At 48.9% G+C, this 23,283-nt stretch overlaps 1 protein-coding gene across 1 annotated transcript in view; it reads right to left on the reverse strand.

Annotated features, from left to right (window-relative positions):
• SLCO2A1 (solute carrier organic anion transporter family member 2A1) overlaps positions 1 to 23,283 on the reverse strand; it is an 80,731-nt gene that overhangs the window by 39,513 nt on the left and 17,935 nt on the right. Inside the window, exon 2 of the mRNA XM_047098654.1 lies at positions 4,366 to 4,503. Coding sequence (XP_046954610.1) covers positions 4,366 to 4,503 — 138 coding nt within the window. The remainder of the gene's footprint in view (positions 1 to 4,365; positions 4,504 to 23,283) is intronic.

Raw genomic sequence — 23,283 nt, forward strand, 5'->3', positions numbered from 1 at the left:
ATGATAAAAGGGCTGCTAGCAGATCTTCTGACTACAACTCTATCCAAAGAGATGCCCTCTGCCCCAGAATGTAAGCTCACCTGGACTGGAGGAGCCTTAAATGCCAGCACTCACAGCCCTGCCCTATCCACACCACAGTCTTCTGGCTGGAAAAGCATGCACCCCTGTCTCAGGAAATAGGGGTCAGAGTCTCGCTACATGGCTCTTGCCAAACCACCAACTGGCCAATTCTCAGTTTTCTTCTTACGTGACCTCTCAGCACCATGTGATTCCAGTGACCATTTCTTTCTCCCTGAAACACTTCTTTCACTGAGTTTCCAGGACACCCACCTTCTAGTTTTCTTCTCCTGGGGGCTCCCTCTCCATTTCCTTAGCTGGTTCCTCCTTGCTCCCCTGAACTCTCGACTCTGCTCTTGTCTTGGTGACCTTACCCGGTCCCACGGCTTTACATGCTCTGTGTGTGCTTCTAATTCTCATAGGCTTAGCACATCCAAACCTCATGTCTCATCTTCCCCCATTCCCCCTCCACAGTCCTCCTCATCTCAGTCAATGGCACCTGCATCCCGCCAATGCCCCAAGCAAGACACCTGAGCATCATCCCTGACTGCTCTTTCACACCCACGTGCAACCATCAGCACATCCCCCTGGCTGGACCCTCAATAGCCACCTGAAAGCTGAGTGCTTCTCTCCACCTCCCTCACTACCTCCTGGTCTAAGGCACTGCCACATCCTGCCTGAACTATTGCAGCAGCCTCCTCACTGGGCCCCAGGGGGGCCACTCTTGCCTTCCTGCAGCCTATTTTCCACCTGGCAGACAGAGTGATCCCGTTGACGTGTCAGACCATGCTTCCTCTGCTCAAACTCATAACAGTAAAAGGCAAAGTCTGTCCCAGAGCCTCCAGAGCCCTATGGGGCCTGCCTCCCTCTGTGTTAAGGCTCTGATGTGCTCTCCTCCATCCCCCTTCCTCCCTCGCCCCAGCTGCTCTGCCTCTAGCTGTTCTAACACATGCCCTCGTCGGGCCTTTGTACTTGTTGCCCCTTCTCTTACGTGTCCACAGGGCTCCCTTGTCATCTAACCTACTTTAGACCTCTGCTCAGGTGGAAATGTCTCATTAAGGTCTTCTCTGAAAAATAAGGGAGTGGCGCTGGGTGAAAGGGGTGAAGGTGCTCAAAAGGTACAAACTTCTAGTTATAAAATAAGTAAGTACTGGGATGTAATGCCCACCATGGCGACTCTAGTTAATAACACTGTATCGTTTATTTGAAAGTGGCTAAGACCATGGATCTTAACTGTTCTCATCAGAAGAAAAACAAGCTGTAACTGTGTGAGGTGCTGGATGTTAACTAGACTTATTGCGGAGATCATTTTGCAATATACGCAAAGGCGAATTGTTAGGCTGTATACCTGAAACTAATATTATGTTAAATGTCAATTATATCTCAATAAAAAATGAATTAAATATAACTTATATTTATGATAATTAAGTATAACTTATAATTTAAGTTATTTTAAATATATTTTATAATTTAAATTGTATTTAAATATTTTTATAAGTTATATTTAAATACATATATTTTAAATTTATCTTAGAGAGAGCGTGTGTACGTGCATGCACACAAGTAGGGAAGGGACAGATGGAGAGACAGAGAATCCTAAGCAGGCTTCATGCTCAGTGCAGAGCCTGATGTGGGGCTTAGTCCCACAACCCTGAGATCATGACATGAGCCAAAGTCAAGAGTCAGACGCTCAACCGACTAAGCTACCCAAGTGCCTCTAAATACATTTTATAATTTAAGTTCTATTTAAATATTTTCATAATTTAAATAGAATTTATATAAAAAGTTATTTAAAATAAAACCACCACTTCCCTCCATGACTTTATCTTTCTTCATAGCACTTACTGTAATCTGATTTACCAAATTTTATTTATTTCTGTAAACAAATGTCATATTTATCATTAGAATGATATATGAGCAGAGGTTTTTATCTGTCTGTCCATTTCTGCCTCTCCATACCTAGAGCAGTGTTTGACACATAGTTAGTGCTCATTAAATATTTGTTGAATAAATGAATGAATGAATGAGTGAATGAATGAATGATAGGCTTTTTCAAGAAGACACAATTGCTCAGAAGATTCCTGCTTTGTGGCCAAGAGTAAGATGGTTTATAATATATACAGAAAGGGGGTGTGAAGGTGCGCGGGGAGGCAGCCTAGCCTGATCTAGGGGGTTGCTCCGGCCCCTGGCTAGACATGGTTCTAGAAGATTCTGAAACCCATACCCAGAAGCAAAGCTTTCATTTATGCTTCTTAGATTTTTATCTCCCCATCCTTTTATTTCTCTATCATTTTTTCAAGAAATGATTGTAACTGTCAGACTAGAAAGGCTAAGCTACCTGAGGCTGACTTTAAAAGGTCTGGGTGAGGAGGGGTAGCAAAGCACCCCACAATGGGGAGGAAGGCCTGTGGTGCCCGAGCCCTGTCCATCTGGATTTGGCCCCTCCAGCACCGCCAGGGCCTGGGCTCATTTCTTGGAGAGAAGTAGGGCCTCCACAGCACTTATGGCTGATGCTGGCTTAAGACCTTAGTCCCCAAACTTCTCTTCAGCAGTGGAATCCCTTTGAAAAAGCCATTTTTCCATAGTAAAATATAACATCATTTCATACACATGGATGAGGCGGTTCTAGCTGAGGTGAGGAGGGCCCTGCCATCCACACCTCAGCCCCTCGGCAGCCCCTGAACAGCTCGTTGACATCCCGTTAGACCCCTGAAAGTTGTTACTGAGCTCTTTTGTGACACCTCCCTGCCCATCAGTGTCCCCAAACATGGGTGTCTCCAGGGCAAACTGGTGGCAGGCATTAAGGGTGGGGCCCCGAGGGCTCCCTCTGACTTTGCCCAGGCCTGGCCTGCAGCAGTGAGCAGAAGAAGCAGCTGCCTCACAGGGCAAGATGCCCATGTCTTCTCCCATCAGCCAAGCTCCTCGTCCTGTCGCTGGCCTTTTGCACCCAGCCCTCCCCTCCCCTTCACTCACCCGCCAGCCTGGAAGGCTCTGGGACCGGGCAGCAGCCCGAAGCCTCATGCACCTGGAGGCTGGCCACACACTCCACAGTCAAGATGGCCTCACCTTCCCCTCCGCCAGGCCCATTCTCCTCTAGCACCTCTCAGGCTTCTGGCGGCAGCCTCCCTGTAGTCTATAGGACTTCAACCCTGCACTCCAGCAGCTGCCAAATCCTGCCTTTTCTTCATTTGCACCTTCGCTGGGGTCCTCTTCTCCCCCAGCCTCTCCAGCCTGGCTTGGTGGCACCAGCTCCCAGCCAGCTGACTTCTGGATGCACTGTCCCCCACCTCTAGTGTCTCCCAGTCACCTCTTCCAGGGGGTTCCCATTCATGAGACTGTTCATCCTGCCTGGCTCTGTTCAAGTAGCCATGCCAGTTCCTTACCACCTACCACAAAAGCTGGAAGCCTCGAGCTTGACCATAAAGGCCTCCCCTGATTTGGCTGCCCTCTGCTCTCCTGCTCTGCTGCTAAGAGGCCTACTTTACTACTCAGTCTGTTTCCAAATGCCTGCATCAGAAACAACAAGAGTGTAGAAAGCTCTTTGGCTGAGTTTCCTCTCCTACCTTCCTACACTCACCCATCTATCTCCCATACACACAACGACATACACAAATACACAGACAGATACACACTGGCACAGATCTTCATAGACACAGATACACAAATAACACACACACATAGTCTCACATAGAGGCACAGATCACAGATACATATATGTAGTGACACACGCAGACAAACATAAATACTGAGATACAGATGTACACACAGGAATACACAGTCACACACACACACAGGATTGTTAGGTCTAAGAAATAAACCTGCTCGGGGCGCCTGGGTGGCTCAGTCGGTTAAGTGTCTGACTTCAGTTCAGGTCATGATCTCACAGCCTGTGAGTTCGAGCCCCGCGTCGGGCTCTGTGCTGACAGCTCAGAGCCTGGAGCCTGCTTTGGATTCTGTGTCTCCCTCTCTCTCTCTGTCCCTCCCCAGCTCGTGCTCCGTCTCTCTCTCACTCTCTCAAGAATAAATCAACATTAAAAAAAATTTAATAAAAAAAAAAAAGAAATAAACCTGCTCGCAGGGCTGCTGTAACTAGGCCCCAAGTTTAGGTGCTTCCAGAGGCTCTTAGCTCCGTGCCTGGTTCAGTGAAGCCTCGGAAAAGGTAGCTGCCTCCATGCCTGTGGCATCTAGCAGTCTCTATGTCCCATGTGTGCATCCCCAGCTCCCCTGCCCCTCTCAGAGCCCTCCAGCAGACCCTGTGATCAGGGTGGCACATGAGTGGGGTCCGAGGGACTGGAACCTCCTGCTTACCTCATTCAAGCTGGAAATGAGCCCTGAGGAGGAACTGGAGAGCCCAAAGCGCTTCTCGATGGTGGTGAGGCTGCTCTTGAAGTAGGCGCTGTACAGGAGCTGACAGAGCTGCAGGAGGCCATGGCAGAGCACGAACACCTAGGGGAAGAGACAGTGAGCCCAGGCTAGGACCTTGGCCTTCCACCACGGGACCTCTGCGGCATGGAGCCCCAGCAGTCCGGCCTGCCTCCTCACCTGTTACTTGGGAACACTTAACTTTATGGCTAGGTCCGGAGGGTGAAATGATATGGTTGCATCAGTGCTTTACCCCACGGACTCACTCAGGGCTGCTTGCCATTGCCGTCATTCCCGCCATTCCTAGCCCTGCCAGCATGAAGTTCCCCGCAAAACCACAGGGCTGGAGAAGCACCCTCACCCCCGAGGGGAGGGAAAGGCATGACTCATCAGCCCCACATCTAGAGCACTCAGCACCTTGAATTGTCCCCTAACTACACCACAGTGCCCGCCCCCCACCCCCTCCCCTGGCACTGCTCTGCCCTTCCTCCTGAGTCCTGTGAAGACTAGAAGCCAATCTCCAGCTGTCCAGGTCACTCTCAGGGACACAGAAAGCCTGAGGGCACTTTGCTTCACTCCTCTTGACCTGTTCTCCATTCCCCACACCACCATCAATACCCATTCTCCAAGGCTGGTCTCTAATGCACCATGGTGGGTTCCCAAAACCCCTGGTGTGAATGAATGTCCCCCAGCTTGCTATCACCTCTTATCAGGGGTATCTGTGATTGTGCTTGCTCCTCCGTGGATGAATGATAAGGGTCCCGGGAAGGCCCTGGGCCACAGTCTCTTCATCCTTCCCTGCCCTATATGTCTGCCCTAAGAGTATAAGTAAATATGAATGTGAGTTTTGGGGTTGATGGGACAGATACACAGCTGGGAGGGTGACAACGGCTTGTAGCACCTGGAGTTGGCTCCAGGCTGAGCTTTTGGGTTCTCAGCCAGTGGGCTGGGCCAGAGCAGGCTCAGAGCCAGGAGTCCCACATCCCTGAGCTCCCCTGCAAGGTGCCCCTTGCTGGAGATTGCACTTTTCCTCCAGGGAAGGGTGCGGTGCCCTTGTGTTTCATAGTCTGCCAAAACTCTTCCCTTAATTAAGGGCTGGCATCTTAGAAGAGCAACTGGGTCTCCTCCTTCATTTCCGTTTCCTTGCACAGCCGAGGCCACCCCCTGTGCGGGGGCCCCTCTCCAGGCTGTGGGATCAGAGCTGACATTCCCTCTTCTACCTGCCAGGGCAGAGCCTTGTGAGGGCAGCCTGGGGCCTCCGACAGGGCCCGGCACTGGCTGTCTGCCCACACATGCATCCATGCTCACAGTCTCCAAATCTGAGGAGGCCAAGACACCCACAAAACCACACACCTCTCCAAAGTGCCGTCTGCTAGAGCCCGCGGCCACCTAGCTCCTCACCAGGGACAGAAGGAAGCCTGTGCACCTGGAGGTGGAGGGAGCACTCCATACCTGCCTCCCTAGGGAGGCCTTGCTTAGCTTCATTTCATATATTGCGATTCTTAAGATTTTGTGATAAAGATGTTTTTGAAAACGATCTAGTCCCACTATCTTTTATAAATGGGGAAACTGAAGTCCCGACATGGGGGTCCCAAGTGCCTTGCAGAGCATTCCGCATGCAGTCAGCACTCTGGGCTCGGGTGCCAGCCAGTGAGATACCAGGAGTGCACCAGTTCTGGCCCTGCCTCTTGGGGTCTTGATTTCCCTGTGAGATAACTGGGCTAAATTGGTGGTTCTTAACTCAGTTCTCATCCATGATCGCTTAGTGGGGGCTGGTGGTGTCTCTGAAATATAAGGTCAGGCCCAAACTGAGGCCTGCTGAGTCAAAACTGGTGGAGGTGAAGCCCGAAGTATGTTATTTAGACAAATTCACTCAGCAGAATCCACTGGGCAATGCGTGTTATGACGCCGTGGCTCTGACCATTTGTGTGCAGAGGGTAATGTATGAAGATGAGGAAAAGAAAACAAATTGAACACAGACAGTCCCGAATGTACAGGGGTTTCTGCTGAGGATCGGCCAGATGGAAAAGCACCTTAAGATAGTGAGGGTGGCAGTAAAGGAGAGTGAGGGACTTTTCCAGGATGGACACGGCAGTGGAGCAGGCTCGAACCCCGCTTCCTGGCCCAGGACAGATCCAGGAAAGAGCCAAGTGATCTCAGATGCCTCACCAGACCTCTTCTGACGCTCTGTCTGTGGTCCCCATCTCTGGGACACAGCACCCTTTCTGCACACATTCATTGGAAAATCCATTTGTGGCACCCACATCTCAGTCCCTCATTTAGAACTTTCCCCAGGGCTTGACACTCAAGTCCCTCCTATTGTCTGCTGACTGTGTCCACCTGGACATTCTCAGACCCACGTCCCAAACATGACTCATTGTCCCCACAAACCTCTCGTTTTTCCTTCTTTCCCCAGCACCTTCACTCAGCTCCCCAAGCTAGAAACTGGGAATCCTCCTAGATGCCCGTGCTTCTCACACTCTGACATCTGGTGCCCTTGCTGAGCCCTGTGATTTCTCCTTGGCACCTCTTGTATTTGACCTGTGCTTTGTCTGCACGGCATGCCTTGCCTCAGGCCCTCCCCTTAAAATCCCCCATCCCACCACCCCAGAGACAGCTTTCTCAAACTCAGATGTGAGCAGGCTATACCCAAATGAACACCACTCACTGGCTCCCCACTTCCTACAAGATAAAAACCAATGCCTTGGTTTTTAAGATGCAATGGCATGGTATTTAAGATGCTACAGATCCCAGACTTTGCCTGCCTCTGCCTACTCTGCTGTGGCTGATTGTATTTTATGAAGGTGTCTATAACAATATCTGCCATCCCATGTGACAATGACATTCCTTCACCAAGAGGTGGGGTCTTGTGTTCCCCCCCCTTCAATCTGGGCCAATCTTAGTTACTTGCTTCTAATGAAGAGAGTGAAGCAGAAGGTGATGCTATGTGATCTCTGAGGCTAAGTCCTGACACTGACAGAGAATCCTTCTGACTCTCTCCTGGGACCCTAAGAAGCCAGACATCCCATTGTAAGGAAGCCCAGTCTTCCCTGCTCATGGAGAGGTCACGCATCGTTGTCTCAGCCAACCCCAGCTCAAGTTCCAGCATCAACTGCCAGACATGTCACTGAAAGAGCCCCTGGAGGGTTCCAGCCCCAGCCTTGATGCCAAGTGGAGCAGAAATGAGCGATCCCACCAAGCCTTATACAGATGGCAGATTTGTGAGCAAATGAATGTTGTCATTCTTTGAAGCACTAAGTTTTGCATTGTTTTGTAATGCAGCACTAGATTGCTACAACCCCCATGGCCATACACTTTGCCCTTCAAACTCCATCAAGGTCATACTACTCCAGTTCTCCACAGCACACATTCATTGTCTGTGTCTCTGCTCACAATCTGCGCTGAATTATCTTCCCCTTCTTGATCTGGATAACTAACTCTTCTTGGCTCTTCTTGCCCAGCATGTGGCTCAGTTATGTGTCTAGTTCAAGGTTGCTTCTAAAAATCCCAGCATACTATTGCTGCAGAGGCCTCTTGGAGGCTTGGCACATGGTTGGCATTAAGGGCAGCAGCATCTAGCAGAGGAGTGAGGGCCGTCATAACAGCCTGGGAGAGAGTATGAGATCAGGACGAAAGGTCGGGCAGCAGAGATCCAGGGAGGCACCCACAAAGGTTGAATGCACAAGGCTGCCAGTGATTTGAGTTGGAAGAGAAGGGGCAGAGCTTCCAGCCTCAGGGCCAGGAAGGGGGCAAGGCTGTGTGTGCAAGGCAAGATGGGGCCCCAGGCAGGGGAGTGTATATGGAGTGAGAGGACAGTGAGTTCAGTTTTGGAATATCCAAGTTTCTGAGCATAAAGCTCAGAAAAGACCAGTCTCCCTCTAACCAAATTAGTAATGAATTAATAGGAATGACTAACCTCTACCAAATTCCCCAGCAGTCTCATGAGAGGAAGGTGAGGACAGTAGGAGAAAAAAAAAATCTGTCTCCAATCTTTCCTGAAAGATCTGCCTTTGCTCTCTCCAGGAAACACAGAAATTCCCCATTTTCCCCCCCAGATACTAGGTGGGAGCCTCTGCCTAGAGCCAGCTGGCACCTTTCCACATCCTACACCCCCTCACAGAGCCAACCTCATCACCAGCTTTCAGCCAACTTTCACCATACTTCTCCAACCGAACCCTCTCTCTCCCTGTCATCTTCAATCCCCTCACTATATTGTTTTTTCTTTCTCATGGCGCTTCTTGCTTCCTAAATTATATCATTGCCACTTATTGGCATCTTGCCCCACCAGACAGAGACTGCACAGAGGAAAGATGATGAATGGTTTTTAAGGTGCCACTTCCCCATTGCCTGGAACAATGCCCGGTCCATATCAGAGCTCAATTGTTGCTGAGTGAATAGATGTGTCTTTATCTTTATTTTTTTAATGTTTGTTTATTTATTTTGAGAAAGAGAGAGAAATGCGTGAGCAAGGGAGGGGCAGAGAGAGAGAGAGAGAGAGGGAGATAGAGAATCCCAAGCAAGTTCCTCACTGTCAACTCCGCCTGATGCGGGGAATCACACTTGATTCCATGAACAGTGAGATCATGACCTGAGCTGAAATCAAGTCAGACGCTTAACCAACTGAGCCACCCAAGAGCCCCTGAATGTTTCTTTAAATACTCTAACTCATGGGGTGCCTGGGTGGCTCAGTTGGTTAAGCGTCTGACTCTTGATTTTGGCTCAGGTCATGATCTCATTGTTTGTGAGTTTGAGCCTCACATCAGGCTCCTCACTGATAGTGAGGAGCCAGCCTCCTTGGGGTTCTCTCTCTCTTCTCTCTCTCTCTCTCTCTCTCCCTCCCTCCCTCCCCCCCTCAAAAATAAGTAAACAGAAAAAATAAATACTCTAACTCATGAGTCCTTGCTCAAGAAATTCGTCCATCAGAGCCACTGAGGAAGCTGCAGGTTCATTCCAGTGATCTGTCCTCAGTCATTTATGAATGCCCCCTCAGTGCTGCCTTTGATCAGTCTATAAGCCACATAGGTCTCAAGGCACAAAATCACATTTATCCACTCTGCTGCCCCACTCATTTTCTTGGCTCAATGCTAAGTCACTGTGTTGGATTTTTCTAAACGCAAACTAAAAAGTTCAACATTCGCATTTATGTCTGAAGGGGCTTTCTGGGGTAGTAGAAATATTTTATATTTTGATTGTGGCAGTATTTACACAGGTGTATACATTTGGCAAAACTCATCAATCATTTAAAATCTGTGCACTTTTGTATATAAACTAGAGTTCAATAAAGTTGATTTAAGGAAAAACTGATTTTAAAAGGACTTGCAACCATGAAGGTATTCAAGATAATGTACTGAGGCTTTGAAGGGAGTTCCACAGTTTGGTTTTGTTTTTTAATATGAGCATTGGTAGTGTCATTGGAATACATTTATTTACTCAAAGAGCCCACTTTGAAAGGGTCAGAACCCACATAAATGGCTATGTTTGTGTGATGTGCCAATATAAGCAGCTAGGTTTCTGTGTGTGTGTAAAACTGTACATGTCTTTTGGCACATCTTGTAGAAGGAAGCTCGAGGAGAAGGCTAACACAGGGGAATATTTCTGCAAGGCATGGTAGAAGGGAAGCTCTTAGACCCAAATGCTCATGCCCACAACCCCATTCCTTCTCTCAACCCTAACAAACATGATGAGGAGGCTTGGAGAGGAAGTAGGCAGGGAAACTGGGGTGGTCATGAAGATCTTTCTTCTAAAGAAGAGAAATCTTTTTGCTACATGTGCCAAAGAGCTCCAAAAGGCTGACAAGATGGCTGAGATGCCAAGTGAGGGTTCAGAGTGAGGCCCTGGGCCCCAGCGAAGCTTCAAGATGTAAGTAATACCACCATAGAGGGTAAGCCATAAGGACAAGGAGGGAAACCTTCGCAGCTCAAGATAAATGAGAAAAGGTCAAAGTGCAGCTAATACATGGTGTCCTTTACATGTCCATCACCCTCTTTTCCAAACTAAGCATTATGACTATGATCTGAGGCATCCACTCACGATTATAGGGACACTGGGCAGAGGTTCTGAAATGTGATGCCCATGAGGTTGCTACCTGTTTAATCATGGACTCTGCTGTCCACCAATTCTGATTTTGTACACACACATCCTAGGGAAGGCAAAACGCTAAAAAATTCACTTGATACATGATGTCCACTAGGATGTAACATCTCTGAGATAATTTAATCTACCGAGAGAGGCTAGGAGTAGGAAGAAAACCATTCAGGAGCAGGAGGTGGGGCTGGACTGAGACCTAGGCTGTGACCTCCCAGTTTGAACAACTACTTCCCTCCATACATGGCAGCTGCCACGAATCTAAATGGAACTATTCTTTGGAAGGAGGGAAGGGAGGAAAGGAGGGAAGGAAGGAGTGAGGGAGGAGGGGGGCGGGAGGGAAGGAGAGAGAAGAAAGAGAAAAAGAAGAGCACAGTGAGACCTTATTCTCACCCTCCCAGCAATTCAGGGAGAGTTCAGGGGTGTGCTGAGGGCACTCAGCAGTTCTCTGAGTGAGGGCGGAGACCCCAAGGCACTGCTTGCTTTCATTCCTCCAACTCTGGAGTCAAAATCTGGCTCCAGAGACCATTATGTCGTTCCTGTCCCCCGGCTGGAGCTGACCACACTCCAGACAGGCTCACACGTCTCTCAGGAAGCATCAGAGCTGCAGAGCCACGCTGAAGACCCTCCTGGGTTTGAGCAACAGCTGGCATTCGGAACCCCCTTTCCACAGTCAACTGGAATCTCTCGTATGTAATCAGAAATCCATTTACACTTCTTTTCTCTTTTTCATTCTCTCCCTTCGTTTTGCATCAATGTAAGATGTGCATATGTTTTTAAAAATCAGGTAACACAGAAGGGCTTAGACTGCCAAGGCCCCGCCCTACCCTCAGCTCAAGCCCAGCACCAGTGCAGCAGGAGGTCAGGGACAACTACCTTTGGTCTGAGCTGTTCGGTGGATTACATCCACACATATCAAAATAACACGCTTGTTCTGCAGTCTCCTGATTTATCACTTTGGACTGCATGCCATTAGAGGAGAGGATTTAGCTCATGTATTCCTACATCTCCCACCCCTCTCCCAGTTCCTTCCAACATGCAATAGTTCTACTATATTGGATCTACCAAGTGACCCAACACTGGATCACTTTGCTCTGCGGCAAGCAGGCGGGGAGCCAGAAGGCGCGAAGCTTCCCTTCTCAGTGTGCACGTGTGCCAGCTGATGGTTCCTCAGCTGAAGGTTGCCTGTGTTTCCCAAGGGTAAACAGATGCTCTATATGAACCCCTTGGGGTTCGGCCCCACTTCCCATCTCTGTCTCTGCCAGCCCTCCACATTCTAAATTGGTCGCTCTCTAGGGCTGTGCCCAGTGCAAGGGTTCCACACGCTGCAGGCCCCATGCGTGCACCTGACAGCGGGCCTTCCTCAGCCCATCGACATTCTCAGCTGCCTCCGTCTTACTGAGATTATTGCAACTGTTCACCTACTCATAATCTCTCCTTTCTCTTTTCTGTTACTGGCTTTCACCATTCTTTTATTCATCACTCTCATTATACTGAGGGTGATGGAGATGAGGGGAGACAAATATGTGCCTGGTCTGCCATCTTTTTTTTTTTTTTTTTAATTTTTTTTTTCAACGTTTATTTATTTTTGGGACAGAGAGAGACAGAGCATGAACGGGGGAGGGGCAGAGAGAGAGGGAGACACAGAATCGGAAACAGGCTCCAGGCTCTGAGCCATCAGTCCAGAGCCTGACGCGGGGCTCGAACTCACGGACCGCGAGATCGTGACCTGGCTGAAGTCGGACGCTTAACCGACTGCGCCACCCAGGCGCCCCTGGTCTGCCATCTTGAATCATAAACACAACGTCTTTCCTGATGCTAGGTCTAGCAAACAAATTGATAATTCTGTGCCCACTTTTACAACGGAGAAAAAAAAGCAGTATACACCTGTCTGTGGACTAAGTAGACAAACCAAAACGTGTATCCAGGTCTTTCTCTACAACTCTCCCCCACGACCTCCCTACTACATTCATGCATTCTGATACCTCATTTCTTTGATCAGAATCTTCCACAAAGTGCTATTTCCAGTGGTATCTCCAAAAGAAGGCACATGGCGGGAAGGTGGTGCTGGCTCTAGGTGTCTGCCCATCTCCACATGTATTTGCGTCTTTCAGTGTCTCTACCCTCATAGCCCAATCTCAGTCCTGGCTGGCAGTTCACCACATGGGTAAGACCTTGGAGGTGAGGCCCTGGGCTCAAGATGCCCTAGTGCAATGGGGACGAAGAAGAGAACTCAGAAAGGGTGATGGTCGCCGTTTCCCAGTGACCTGACAGACCAAGGCATCTGAAAGGGGAGGAGGCTCTGTGTTAGCTCCTCTGAGGCCCACTTGAAAGGCCCCTCAGACAGAGTTGGATGGGAAACAGGGATCCCTTTCCCCTGTCCTGACACAAGAAAAAGAAGGAAGCAAAGCAAGGACTCAGAGGTGAAAGGCCTCCTTCATCAGTCGGCTGGCTTACCCCTCCTGTACCTTCTGCAGGGTGTGGCTTTGGATCCCAACCATGGCCCAGTGGCCCCAAAGGGGAACGTCTCTTTCAAGAAGTGATTCAGGAAATCAAATATTTTCCCATGCAGGAAGAATGCCTGAACAAGATAAAGTTCAGAGATTCAAAATAGCCAGCCTAGGGTCAAAGTTGGTGGTATTCATAGGGGCAATAATAAAAGGTATCTTTAGTATTATTATAAACTAGAAAAAGCCTTTGATATGACAGGGCCCTGGGAGACCTTTGGAAGCATAAAAATCAGGATAATCTAAGAAGAAAAACATGATTTCCACCACAGCCTCCTTGTTCCTTAAGAAGGAAGTAGCCAGACTGGAGAGTTGTAACTGGGACCCCGCCTGGGAGGGGAAGTGGTCAAGCCAGGCCCCTGTCTGTTCTCTCCAGCGCCCCCTTGCCAGCCTCTACTGTCCACAGAATGGCCTTACTGTATGGCAGGGTTCCTAATATGACAGACAAAGGCCACTCTCTGAGGTCTGTGAGAGCTGCTTCAGGGAGGAGGGAGGCTCAGTGGAGGCCAGGAGGCCACTGGAAACCATAGCAGGCACAGAGGGACATCATGCACAGGTGGACGCTCTCCCGCTTTCACACTGCCTGGGGGGTCCTGTTTGGAGCCAGGTCTGAATTAGAAAAAAGATCTTTTGGCCATTGTTTAGTCTAGTCTACTCAGCTTAGATAAAAATCTCACCTGAAAACTCTCGCCTGTAAGATGAAACTAGAATGGACCTTGAAGGTCCCAATCTGCATAATTCTGTAGTTTTTGTTGTCATTTTGTGTGTTTTGTGTTTAATGTTATTATGAGCCAGAACAGGCCCTTGATAAGCCCAGGCCCTGGGGGCCTTGCAAGTACAAAGATCAGAACCATCTGTAAAGAGATATGGGGATTGCCATTCAGTCCTTGTCGGAGGGGACACCGGGCACAGGAAAGGGAGCTACGTGAGCTTTCTAGCTGCTAACACTAGTGATTCTCAAACACTTTTGGTTGTGGTTGTCTTAGGTTTTATCCTGCTGGTGCCTGTCCGGCACTTGGCCCCAGGGAGGGAGAAGGCAGATGGCTAGATTGATCTGGTAGCATTTGAGAGGGAAAATAAAATGGAGGACAGAGGGTGAGAGACTGCCTGATATAATAGGGACCTGCAGTTCTGGGCTTTAGAAATCAAATTTCTGGAAGAGATGAGACATGAGCACATGAGACTAAATGAATTTATCAGATTAGCTAGAAGTATGGTGCTCAAGTGTCCCCGGAAAAACAAAAACTTTGAAACAAACATATCATTGACATTTATGTAAATATGTGTCCAAATTCTTCCTCAGAAATTCCCAAAGTTATTATTATTTTTTTAATTCAGAAAAGCTTCCCTTCATGGAGTACAAGTGCCATTTGTCTTTTTTGGAAGTTGGCACAAAAGTAATTTGTTAGATTAAAATAAGGCGTTATTAGGGAAACTTCTTTGAATCCACTTATGGCAGGAAAAGAACATACAGACTGTATTAATATGGAGACTTTACCTATTTTATATTCTTGCTATTCTTTGCAGTAACAAGATAGGATGTTAATATTTTCCCTTGCTTCTCTGAAGGGTTTGAAGATTAAGCCCGCAAGGAAGGGAAAGCTAGTTTTTCACAGAGAAAGTGGGGATGGGGGATGTGGAGTGAGAAGAGCCTGGAACCCTGAGAGCTGATCCCCAGGAAGCTGGCCAGAAGGGAGGCTGGCTCATGGCCATGGGGGAGCACTGAGGGGCTGTCTGCTTTCTTCACATCATCTTGTTTGCTTACTTTTTTCTCTTTCCCTTTCATCAGTCTTGGTCACCCTGTATCTTCTGCATCTGGCTGACCATCTGGCACATAATAAATGTCCAATAAATATTTGCTCCGTTAAGTTAGTCCTCGTACTGCCCTGAGAGGTAGGTAGGATTCCTTTTGTTTATGGATGAGGAAATGGAGGTTCAGGGAAGCTTACACAATTGTCTCATGTCACACAGCTGGTAAATGGTAGGCAGCCAGCTGACGCCAAATCAGGCCATCACCCTGCCCCACCGAGCTGCCCGATCTTATGAGACTTTGGTGGAAGGAAGCATCCCTGAAGTTGTTTTCAGCAAGATTTCTGGTTATCTAATTGCCAATCCAGTGGCCTCCAACGGTGGCTCTAAGTTTTGTTAGCATTCGACACACTTGGTTTCCCTCACCTTTGTGATATTACTTGTCATCCCTCTTGCTCTGTCTGTCCCTTCTTAGAAATCCTTGGGGGAGCCCTTTTCTGGCTCCCCACCTGAAAAGGGTGGTATCTGTGCTCTGTCCTCAGCCTTTTTGCCCATCTCTCTACACACGTTGGCCCTGGGAACCTCGCCCACCAGCCCCCACAGGGCCACCCTGGCGGGATGCTGAAGTCCTGCCATCGCTGGAGGGCAGACCCCTCCTCCTCTAGCCCAGGTCCTGCAATGAACTGCATTCCACACATTTCAGCTTTGACTCTCCTCCAGTATCTGAAATCCATGCCCCAAACCATGATCTTACCTTGGATCTCCTCTTCTCAATGTCAGTTCTCACCCCGGGACTTCAACCTCCAAACCAAGACTCAAATCCAGCTCATGGTCTCCAGCTCCACTGCCGCCCTCCACTCCAGCCACTGTCAGATCTCGCCTGGCTGCAATCAGGTTCCTACCCTTTTCTTAAGCTCACACCTTCCTCCCTCCAATCTGTTCTTTAGCCAGGAGTCATATTTTTTTTTTAAGTTTATTTGTTTATTTTTGAGAGAGAGAGAGCACGAGCAGGGAAGGACAGAGAGAGAGGGAGGGAGAGAATCCTAAGCAGGGTTTAATCTCATGAACTGTGAGAGCATGACCTGAGCCAAGATCAAGAGTCAGACGCTTAACCACCGGAGCCATGAGGCACCCCTCCTTCCCCCAAGGAGTCATCTTTTAAGAGCTTTGAGTATAACATTCACACACTAAAGGCCTAAGTCATAGAGTACAACTTGGTAAAATCTCACAAACTGAGGACACTTAAAGGACCAGTGTACAGATTGAAAAACAGAACATGTCCTGCTTCCCAAAAGCCCGAGTACCCCTCTCACCACTCCCTACCTCCAGCAGAATGACTCTCCTGACTTCTAGCCACATGGGTTAGTGGCTTCTAGCCAATGGGCTAGTCTGCGTGTTTTGTTTGTACTTTACCGAAATACAATCACATACTATGTCAGCATGATGTTCTGAAAATGAATATCAGAGCCTGTTGTGACCCTCCAATAGATTCCCTCCATCTCAAAGTGAAAACAAGCAAAGTGTCCCAGCCTAGAGGCACCTCCCTCCCCCATCTAGCCCCTGTCTACCTTCTGCTCTCGCTGCACTACCCACCACCTGGGCCTTTTCTCCTATGTTCAGCCTGTTGTAGAAAGTGAAAACTGAGTGGAAAATTCACGGCCCCTGTGAGATGAGGTGTTGCCTCAGAGCCATTCACTTTACCTGGGGGCTCTTTACTCCTGTCCCCTCCCCTGGTTAGCTTCTACTCACCTGTCTTTCTGGTGGCAAAGAGTGGCCCTCCTGTTACACACTCTCTGTTCCTATGGGGCACTGAGCCCAGACTGCAATTACAACCACCATGAGTGTTTTGGGCCCTGCAGCAATCCTGGAACCTAGCATGTACCTGTCACCTGCCAGCAGGGCAGAGGAGGAGAATGACCACAGAGCGTGGCTGCTACTTTATGAGGAAGAGGCGATGGCTCCGCAAATGCTTGATAATGAATAAATCAAAGGGAAGGAATACATTTTAGTGAATTGCACCACTGGTAACCTCGGCACCCAAAAACCATAAGTAAGTGGATGTGCAATTATCAAAAGGGATTGCAAATTCCTTGTACAAATAGGTAGGCTTTTTTCCTTCTATTGTACTCATTTATGTTCCAAAAAAGTTCTGGAGGCTGGTAAGTTACTTAGCAAGCCCTTATAAATTCTTTCACTTTCCTCTGAATTAGTGCTGGACTAGCTCCAAATCAGAGCTCCCAAACATCTCCTCTTGGAGAAATGAAAGCCTAGACCCATCTTTGACTCTTGGCCTTTCCGGGTCTTTTAGCAGACAAGAGACTGGAGACTTGCCCTGAGCGGTGAGGAGGGAGTGGTGAGTGAATGTCTGGGTGTGGCCAGGGGCCACCAGGTGAAGAGCCTGAGAAGGTTTCGTGGGTCTTCTGGCAGAATAAGGAAAGAGCCCTTGCCCAGGAAACCCCCACAGTGGGCAGCCTGTGCCCACCCACCGATGCTGGGCCTCAGCAGCATCAGCTCTGGGAAGACCAGTCCATAGCCTCCCTCAGAGTTCTGGACAAATCACAGCACGCTCAGCCCATCAAAGCCACAGGAGAGGCCTGAGAACAAAGTGTCAAGAACCTGCAAGAGAGTCAAACACAGCAGGTGTTTGAGAGGAGGGTGAGCCGTTGCCCACTCTGAGAGGCCCAGGCACTGACATGCGTGTGGCCGCCCATTGGCCCAGGCCCAGCCACTGTGCTGGGCACCGCTCCCTGTCAGCACTCTCCCTCCCGCTGCTCTGGTGTCAGAGTGCCTCCCGAGGCTACGGCACAGGCACATACGCACACATGCACACATGCACACACATGCATCAGACAGGTGTGCTCAGCTCGCCACTCCCACCACGTGCACCCACACAGGTGGGGACTCCCCTGCAACAGGCCTGTCACTGGCAGAGACATGCTTTCCTGCTTGGGAACATTGTCACACCCCATCCTGATCACCCTGGCATTCCCCTGCACGCCGAGGGACCCAGGATTCACGGGCTGATCTCACAGATGCCCACGCTTTTCCAAAATCTCATTACTCCACGAAAGCTATGCAGCCCCCTAATAACTTGGCCCCAGGTGGAGCAGGCCCTTGGCATCCAGGATAAGACATTCAGGAGGCACAAAAAAGAAAACCCAACCTGCAACAGAGGGATTTGACTGCTCCTACATAGGAAAATCACCACACTTCTTTGGTTATTCCTTCCCTCTGTTCTTCTGGTGGCAGTTGGAAGGATGTCAGAAGGAAAGGGTTCTTTGTCTCACACTCAAATGTCTCTATCCCATCAGAACCTCAAGGGAATAAAATGTCTTCCCTAAGTGCTAAGCAATGATCATGATTCCAGATTCTTCCACTTGACCTCCTATAGATCACAGCAATGGCGTGTAACCTGGTTATCTCAGTTTCCCCACTGGCCCATGACAAAATATCAAAGATATGGACCCAAAGGACTATACCACCTACAGTGGTGGTCCCCCAACACTCTTTGTTATGATCTTCATGACTGATCTCATGTCTCTCTACACCAAACTCTCTTAGCCCCTGGAACTCACAGAAAAATGCTAAGGACATTCTCTACCGCCTATGCTGCCCCCAGCTTCCTTGCTGGGTATGATGGGGTTAACTGTGTCCTTGGATTGTGTTAGGCTCAAAGCCCTAACTCCTGGTACCCAGGAATGTGACATTATTTGGACATAGGCTCTCTGCAGATGCAATCAAGTTAAGGTGAGGTCATACTAGAATAATATGGGCCCCAACCCAATGACTGGCATCCTTATGAGAAGAAGAAATTGAGATCCAGAGATACACAGGGCAATGGAGGGAGAGAATGGATTGATGTGTCTATAAGCCAAGGAATACCAAGGACTTTTGCCAATCATTAGAAGTACAGGGGACATGCCTTGGTCTTCATCCTCTTGGTTCAGTGACAGAATCCTGTCCCTCTGGCTCAGGTGTCCTCAGCTGACCCTCACAGAAACCTGTGTCACTTTCTCTGGGCCACCACATTACCTCCTCCAGCTCTCAGGAGAGTGCTCTCACCTGCTTTCCAGCTGCTTGAGGAAGTAGGTTGCTTTATTTTTTGAGAGAGAGAGAAAGAGAACACAAAAGAGAAAGCAGGGGAGGGGCAGAGACAGAGGGAGAGAGAGAATCCCAAGAAGACTCCATGCTGTCAGCACAGAGCCTGACTGGGGGCTTGATCCCATGAACCGTAAGATCATGACCTGAGCCAAAATCAAGAGTCAGATGCTTAACTGAACCACGCAGGTGCCTCGCTTTATTTTTCTACTTGTTAAGTCCCTCCAAACTCACCCCAGCTATTTCCTTAATTCCTCTATTACTCACTTATTGTCCACTATGGACAAACACTGACAGCCAGGACCTTCTGTGCTGGGCACCCATTTCCTGCCTCACCCCTGTTACCATCCTTGATCTGCTTGCCCAATTTAGGCTCTGCTCCCGCAACCCTGGGTGTCTTCTTACTCGTTCTCAGGTTCCTCTGCCTTCTATTCACAACTGGACGGTGCTGACTGCTCATGTTTCATGAGAATTTTCCCCAAACACACAGACCTCTTTTCCGTGTGAGCCAATAGTTACAGGAAACCCATGTAAAATGTGATGGGGCAGGGGACACCTTCTCTCCTCCAACTGAAATGGTTTACCTCGTACCTTTCAAAGCCGCCGTGTAGAAAGACTTGTCTCCTTGGTCGATGGTAAATTCTCACAAGCATCAGAGAATCGTCTGCAGACATTTTGCCAAAGAATATCTACTCACCATTTTTTCTAGACCTTATAAAGGACATAGCTACAGGTTGACTTGCTTTTCCAGACTTTTCCTTTTCCAGACTCCCTCTAAACCATGCCTGCCAGCAGGCACACCTGTAAGAGGCCTCCTTCCTCTCTGTGGCTGGCTCTGGGAGGTGGTGCAAGCCCCATCACACTGCACTTGTGTCTATTCCTTAAACACATCTCTCTTCATCTGGGTAATGCCCCCTGCACATGCTGCTCTCGGCCTAGAACACTCTCCTGTGTCCTCCCTGCCCAGACCTCCTTGTCGGCCTGTGATTTCCTTACCAAGCTCTGTTTGAACATCACTTTAATGCCATCACAGCTGTGATTCCAGGGTAATCATGATTATTCAGGGTTGGGGGGGGGGGTCAGGTCCACTCTTAAAATCCTCACTTAGTTCAAAACACACACAAGTCAAGACTTACCCTTCACTGGATGTGGTATCTCCCTAAGACGACTGAAACCGCACCTCCTCTGCCAAAGGTGCAGATATAGTTTACAGTTCTTTGGCCTGCCAGTGCTGATAGGTTTTACTAGGGGCTGTGTGTGTGTATGTTGGGGGGGGGGGTACATTATTGCTAATTTTGCCCAGAAGGAACATTAAAAATAAGGTAGTAAGCAGATATTTATTGAACAGCACCATGAGCCAAGCATATTCCAGAAGAGACCAAGGGTCAAGTAGGGCCAGACCCTTCTGGGGCAGTGTATTAGTAAGATGAAACATATGTACACAATAGTGGTAGTAACTACTCTCAAGGCAATATGGCAGACGCTAGAGGAATGATACAAGTAATGGTGCCAGAGGCACTCAGAATATGAGAAGGTGAGGGAGAGGTCCCTGGAGAAAATGAGGTCAGAGCTGGGTTTTTGAGGATGAGGAGAATGTCAGAAAGTGGAGGGGAACAAAGGGGTCATCCTAGCCCAGGAGGCAAGATGAGGAATGGAAAAACACAAGCATGACAGGATTGGGGTCAGGGAATGATCTGGTTAGTCTGAGAAAGTTCTGGCTAGGTGAGAGGGGAAAACCCAGTCAGGAAAGAGGATTGGTGCCCAAGGAAAGCCACAGAATTTTATCTCTCTTTGGCCATCACTGAAGACTTCTGGGAAGACATAATGCACGTCAAACATTTTTAGAAAGGTTAAACTGTAACAGGATGAGGGATAGAGGAGAGAATAGGACAACTGGAGGCAGGTAGGCCAATGCAAGGTTTTGGAACAGGTAGAGGAAGCCTCCAGTCAGAAGAGGCAATGGACCAGGGGACATCAACAGGAGAAAAGCTCCAGGGAAGGCAATGACTTGATGACTAAGGGAAAATGGGAGGTAGTGAGTGAGGATCTGAAGACCAAGGAAATGGAAAGAGGGAACTCAAAAGACAGTGGGAACATGGTGAGTGGTGAGAGGCACATGTAGACTATGGGGCTGGGGCAGACCCAAGCGGACATCCAGGGAGCCATCCCTGGGTTTCAGGCTGGCTGGCCAGCAGGTGCCTCTACAGATAGTGAGCCTTACTTCTGACAGCTATTCAACCTCATACCCAGGAAGAGAGGATAAGTTCTTTTGGACCACATGGAATATAAGGATCAATCTCCAGAATAAAATGGTGACTCAATAGCTATACGTGGGGTTTTGAAATAAATCCCCTTTGGGCTTTATGCAATGTTGACATTCTTTGGGTGTCAACATTGCAAGAATGCTGCTATGGGAAGATGTCTTATCCCATTATCTCCGTTACCTTTTGTTCCTTCTCCCTGAGGCCAAAGAACCCTATGTTTTGTTAGACTCTACACAGCTGCAAGTTACCATCTGTGAGATGCCTGAAATGGAGCCCTGGGGCATACCTCCTAACAGAACTTCACTTGCTAAATTTGCAGAAGAATCAGGTCATTATCTGATGGATCTGAGTTCGAGCCTTGCTTCGGGTGAGCACAGGCTCCACTTCAGGCTCTGCGCTGACTGTGCAAAGCCTGCATGGGATTCTCTCTCCCTCTCTCTGCCCCTCATGGGAGTCTCTCTCTCTCCCTCTCTCTCTGCCCCTTGCTCACTCCCACCATCTCTCTCAAAAAAAAAAAAAAAAAAAAAGAATCAGGATGATACACAGGCCTTTAACAAGGCTCTCTGGGACAGAAGAACTCTGGCTTTTAAAGGTGAAGGATCTGGAGGCTGACAGAAATAGGTTGGTTGCTAGCAACATACATGATTTGGTCCAAGTTGAGTCTTTCGTCTAGCCTCCAGATGGGTAGAAGTCTGCATCAGGATGTAGGTGGTCTTCTGTCGGCATCCCCGGCCAGCTATTCCAGCTCTATTCTCTCCATTGCTTCAGCTTCTTTCTGGACTCTTGCAGACAGAGGGCCACTCCTTCTGTGACCTTGCCTCTTTGACTTTCCTATGTGTCTCTCAAGTTGTCCCTCTCCCCACCTCCCCTCTGTTTGCCTTCCTCCCAGTTCCAGTCCTCAGCTCAGCCAGGAGGGCAAGGAGGGAGAAACACCAGTGGGCCTGCATAGGGAAAGGTAGAAAAGCTGGGTGGGAACCAGTCTTCAGGCAGAGAGGAGAGAGAGAGAGAGAGGCAGGCAACACTGCAGAAAATGTCCAAAGCCTCTCTTGGAAAATTTCCTCAGGTCCTAGGCTGGTATTCGAGAAGAAAGGAAACTGTTACACTACAGGTCAAGGCAGGAAGTCAAGCAAGGCATGCTAGCCTCTTTCCCACCGGAAAGCCATGTTTAGATAAGAGCCACCAGAACATCCTTCCCTGCTACCCACACCCTCTGGCACCCCCTCCCACACCACTGCCCAGGACCCCAGGGAGTGACAAGGGGACAGGGCCACAGTGATCTCCATCACTGTGGGGAGGCCTCACTCAGGGTGCCAAGGTCTTCTGTGCACTGTGACATGTCCAGTCCAAACACAGGAAATGAGGGAAGGAGTAGGAACAAGGGGGAAAGCGAGCACATTTCTCAAATTCTCTGTTTACCTACAGGATTTAATTTTAAGCTATAAATATCATTAATTCAAACACCCCTGACTTCAGCCCCTGAGAATATTTGCCATTTCCAAACTACCTGGGGGTAAAAAAAGAGATTGAAACGTCACTCAGCCTGGTACAGCAAGTCTGTGGGCCCAAGGCACCTCCGGAGATTCTCTGAATTCCAACGTGTGGCTCGTCATGCTCCTCCAGGCTGAGCACACTGCCCTCTGCACCCTCCCCATCCTCCCTTCTCCGTGGCCCAGAGGCAGGTGTCAGGGCCTGAGCTGCACAGTCCTTGGCTTTGCCTCAGGCTACATGTAGCAAGAAGGTCCCCCAAGTTCCTCCCATCAGTTGTGGCTCCACTTGAGAGACCCACGTTTCCTGGGAATCATTTCAGTTTACTGGGATCACTTCCCATACGTCACTTTAGTGACTATCTTGGAGACAAGGATATCACAGACAGTCCAGTGACCTCTGATGTGAATCAGTGCTCCGATCTGTGCCTTGCCTCAGAATAGAGGTTCTGGAATTTCAGGGTGCATGAGAATTAGATAGAGGGCTTGTTGAAACAGCTGGCTGGGCCTCACCTCCAGTTTTAGATTCAGAAGCTCTGGGATAGGACCCAGGAGTCTGCATTTATCACAAGCTCCCAGGTAATGTTGATGCTGCTAGTACAGGGGCCACACTTAGGGAACCACCGCCTGAGACTCACGTAGGTCCTCTTGAGCTTTAACCTAAATCTTTCCTTCCAG

This window comes from Lynx rufus, unplaced genomic scaffold (assembly GCF_022079265.1).
Source record: "Lynx rufus isolate CCGP_SWC_20201006 ecotype Redwood Valley unplaced genomic scaffold, mLynRuf1.p SCAF_5, whole genome shotgun sequence".
NCBI classification, from domain to species: Eukaryota; Metazoa; Chordata; class Mammalia; order Carnivora; family Felidae; genus Lynx; species Lynx rufus.